The sequence below is a fragment of the Numida meleagris genome, chromosome 24, assembly GCF_002078875.1.
Source record: "Numida meleagris isolate 19003 breed g44 Domestic line chromosome 24, NumMel1.0, whole genome shotgun sequence".
Classification (NCBI taxonomy): domain Eukaryota; kingdom Metazoa; phylum Chordata; class Aves; order Galliformes; family Numididae; genus Numida; species Numida meleagris.
In genome coordinates, this window is record NC_034432.1 from 911,329 (window position 1) to 915,585 (window position 4,257).

The 4,257-nt window shown below is 61.6% G+C and overlaps 2 protein-coding genes across 5 annotated transcripts in view; one reads left to right on the top strand and one right to left on the bottom strand.

The window, feature by feature from the left end:
- The window catches only part of LOC110388003 (feather keratin 2-like), a 906,242-nt gene that overhangs the window by 605,776 nt on the left and 296,209 nt on the right, over positions 1-4,257 (top strand). The window lies entirely within an intron of this gene.
- MEF2D (myocyte enhancer factor 2D) overlaps positions 1-4,257 on the bottom strand; it is a 23,967-nt gene that overhangs the window by 2,961 nt on the left and 16,749 nt on the right. Inside the window, exons 6-8 of one of the 4 annotated variants that reach the window (XM_021376652.1) lie at positions 3,773-3,963; positions 3,452-3,472; positions 701-827 (exon numbers count right to left, since the gene is read on the bottom strand). In XM_021376652.1, coding sequence (XP_021232327.1) covers positions 701-827; positions 3,452-3,472; positions 3,773-3,963 — 339 coding nt within the window. Of the gene's footprint in view, positions 1-700; positions 831-3,451; positions 3,473-3,772; positions 3,964-4,257 lie in introns of all 4 variants that reach the window. The other 3 variants (XM_021376651.1, XM_021376654.1, XM_021376653.1) reach the window with 3 other exon arrangements.

Below are 4,257 nucleotides of genomic sequence, written 5' to 3' on the forward strand. Positions count from 1 at the left end.
CCCACACACCTCTCCCATCCCCCCCACCGAGACTCGTAGCAGCGCAGGGCCCAATTAAAACCTATTTTGGGGACTTTAGCAACACCCAGACTCGCTGGTGGCCCGCACTGACTTCCCTCCACGGCGAGAGGAGTCCAACAGGCACCTCCTGGGCTACACCTACTAATTATGTGAGGGAGTTCCCAGCACGCCTGTTCTGGGTTCTTCCAGACGAGCAGCTTTCTGCATTTTTTTTCCCATTTTTTCTCCGAGCCAACCCCGAAGGGTGCAATGCGGGAACACAGCCCCGCATCACTCCCCGCTACCCCCTGGGGGGGGGGGCGGGGGGGTTGGGCAGGCTGCGGGTGAACAGCCCCTTTGCTGGAGTTGCCTCGGGCCAGCAGCACACACCTCACCAGCCCCGCGAGCAGGACGGTCTGCATTCCTTCCCAACTTTTGGGTCCCCCCCCCTCCCCCCGACGCTCATTTTCATTAAGCCCCTGTTACAACATCGCTTGCAGCTTCCGACAGCCTTGAGATGGGCGTAGCTGCAAGGAGCATCCACTAAAAAGCACCTTCACGCCGCCAGCACCGTGCAGTGGGCCACGGCATGAGAACCATGCCCTTCTGGATACAGCTTGGAGTCCCCATCGCTAACAGAACGAGCTCAGGGCATGTGCAAGGGTTGCCGCATCTCCCGTGCGGTCGCAGTTGCCCTCACCTGTGTTGTAGGCGGTCGGCATGGCGGAGAACGGCAGCCCCTGCGTCAGCAGGCTCGGGGTGGCCACGGAAACAACCGGCGTGGTTAGAGAGTGAGTGGCTTGGGAGACACCTAACCGCTGCGTGTTCTGCTGGGGGAAGCAAACGGAGGAGGTTAGGAGGCGGCAGGCTGCAGCCTGAACCCCAAACCCCCACCTGGTTGCAGACACCGAGGACCCCCGGCCAAGCTCACAGCGAGCGCTGCCCTTGGATCACTCTTCTGCTCAGGGTTGGGGGTCACCTGCACGGAGGGCATCTCCGTGCTGCCGCAGCAGCAGGGTGCCTGACTGTAAGGCACTAAGCCATGCAGCTCCCTCCCCGTGCTAAAAAAAAAACAAAAAACCATCCCCAAAACCAGCTATTATTTCCCAGGGGATGCACGTGATTGCTGGGAGAAAAAGCACGGAACAAAAATCCGTGCGTCGTGCCGCACGGGGCTGCTCCTCCTTGCAGCACTGCTGAGCCCCTCCAACACAAGCTGCAGACGTGAGGCACGGCTCTCAGGATTTTAAAGGCGCTGTTGGCATCCTAAAAACCGGTTCTCAGCAGCCCTTGGGGTTGGTGCCCTCACGAGGTTGGGGTGACTCAGGCACCAGTAGGGTCCCTGGTGGAAAAATCCTGCCCTCCGCTGGGTGCACGCCAGCCTCTCCCCGTGGTTCTTCAGGCGGTTACGTGGGCAGATCTACGGGTCGGCTTCAGCCCTGTTTACAAGGCAGATAATCTGGGCTGCCTCTGCTGATCTGATTTAAATCAGACTCAAGAGGCTTGCCTCTAATCTGCAGCACCCCGGCACACGTCACCCCGTGAAGCCTGGGGCAGCGCCCAGCTCCCGGCACGAGGCTGCTGCATCCCCCTGGGGCACGGGCTGCACCGGCACGGGAGCACCCAGGGCTGCTATGGAGTTTCAGGGCCAGGCACGGGGGTCTGAGCCAGCACAGGACCCCCCTTGGCACGCACTCTGCATCTCAACCCTGCCCTAGAAGGTTCTGCAGCACCCACATGCTGCCCAGCACCCAGGGAAGGCGATTAGCAGGGTGCTAATTGCTAAAGCGCTAAAGATGTCGGAGGTTTTCCTGGCTTGCATCCTGCTGGCAGTCACCCCAGGGGGTGCCCACTGCCCCACGGGGCAGGGAAATGCCATCGCTGGGGGCTCAGCCCCTTTCCCAGAGCCCGAGGTGCGTGGCCCTGCCACGCTGCAAGGCAGCACCCAGCTTTAATCCCGATCCGTGCAGGCAAGAGGTGCTGACATGTGCAAGATGCCACACACGGGTTGCAAAATACCCTGAATCGCAAGCTGCCCCTTGGGCTTGTTACAAAACCATGCAGGCATGCTCCCAGGTGAGATGGTCGTGCGCTGGCGGAACAGATTCTGCCCTGTGCTTCCAAGGGGAAGCAGCACCATGGCATGCAGAAACACAGAGTGGGGGGGGTCACCTCCCCGACCCCACTAAAAGCAGCACCACGGCTTATACTGGGGTCGCTGGGAGCATCTTTTATGCTGCACCCCGGGGACAGCGGGCAGGTGACATCCCAGGGAAGCGGGAGCCAGGATGAGAGCTGGGAGCAACATGCAGGGACAGGATGCAGGGAGGGCGAGGGCAGCACTGTGCCTGCAGAGCAGCTGTGGGCGGACGGCCCCCACCTGCAGAGCTGGGCCAAGCTCCCTGTCCCCCCCCCCCCCCACTTCTGGATTTTGTCACCTCGCTGCCAGCTGGGGTTGGGCAAGGAGCACGTTTTGCTGCCGGCAGAGTCAGCCTGGCAGCTCCAATTAAAACTGTTCATGCTAACCTGGCTGATTTTTGCCTAGAGCGAGCTGCTCCTTCAGGCAATGCCCCGCGGCGGAGGGGAGGGCGAAGCGCAGGCGCTGGCTTTTTGGAGGCTGCAGGTGGGGAAACTGAGGCACAGTGCTGCCAGGGATTCGGGTAGGGAAGGGATCTTTGTAGGGCACGGAGAGCAGCAGAATTCAAGTCTGCAAAAGCCCTGGTCAGCCCTCGCCCTGGCCAAGTGTTTCCTTGCTGGCTGTGAGAGGTCCTGCCTTGCTCCTGTGCTTTTGGAAAGCTTTTTTTTTCCCTGGCTGCGTTTGCTGCATCCTACAGTGGCTCTCGTCCTTTCCTCCCTGCGCTGACCTGTCGCCCATCTGCCCTGCACCAGAATAGCAACAGAACAGGGTGAATCATTGCCACAAACAAGGTGGTGTTCACTTTGCTGGCAGGAGAAAGAAAGAAAGAAAAAAAAAAAAAAAAAGCCACAAAAATAACACAGAAAATTGCCCCTGCGCACCGACCAGGGCTGGTGCGTGCGTGAGCCAGGCAATGGATTCACACAGGCTGTAAATAATACCCTCCTAGGAAAATAGGAAAGAGCCTGCGCTCCTCCCCATCCCTGCTGGGGACCAGGTTTCCCTGCGCCAAGGGGGGGGACAGCAGTGCCCGGGTTGGCTGCGTGGCTGGCACACGGGGCGAGTCCCTAAGGAGGACATAACGCCTGACAGCTCGGGTCGCAGCCTGCAGCTCAGCTCTCCCTTCTGCTTTTGTCTTAAAAAAAAAACGAGGTGCTTCTCTGATTTTCTTTCTCCTCCTGGGATGGGGGGAAGCGCCCATCGACGCCGCGCTGCTCCAAGCAGCGGGGCCGAGCGATCCAAGGACGGGGACAAACGGGACGAGCGGCCCCACGTCACACCCCCGCCAACCATGCACGCTCAAGTGTCACTCACCAGAGCCAAGTGATCCTCCGTCTGCCCGCGCAGGAACGGGGAGAAAACCGAGAGGCACCGTTAACCCGCTGCCCTCGCCCACCGTCTCGCCCCGCGCGCTCGCCGGCTGCTTGCACGGAGTTGGGGGGGGGGGGGGGGCCACGTGTTGCACGCCGGCGACGCTCGTGCAAGGTCAAGGGGTGAGGAGAGGGGCTCGGTGCCAAGGGAAAGGCAAAGGGAAATCCTCCCGGCTCCCTCTGCCGTCGTGGGGAAGGGGTGGATGCACCGAACCCGTGTTGCCGGTGCCGAGGTCCCGGCGGTGCCCACGTGGCCCCTGCTCACCAGGTGGTGCATCAGCCCCTTGCCGCTCTGCGAGGTGATGACGCGCAGGTCCGGCTTGCGGCTGTTGCTGGCGAGCTGGGTGCTGTGGGGTGGAGGAGGTGGGGACTTGGCCGGGATGATCTTGCCCAAGGTGCTGCCGTTGGAGACGGGAAGGAGGCCGGGGGAGGCACGGGCGCTCACGTAGCCGTTGCCTGCGGGAGAACGGTCACAAGGAGGTGAACGCGTGGCGGGGGTGAACCCGGCAAAGCTGCCCTGGGTGTGCAGGGCAGGGATGCAGCCCTGAGCCCCAGCACGCAGCTCCTCGGCTGCAGGAGTGCATGGGCATCATGGCAACGCTCAGGTTGCAGGCGTGCCTTCAGCACAAACCCTCAGCAGGGCAGCAGGGCCCCGTCGAGGCAGAGAATTACTCTCAGGTTTGCTTTTGAAGGCCCCTTTTTTGGGGAGAGGAGCTGCAGAAAGGGCTGGGGCAGAGCGGAAGACCTGGC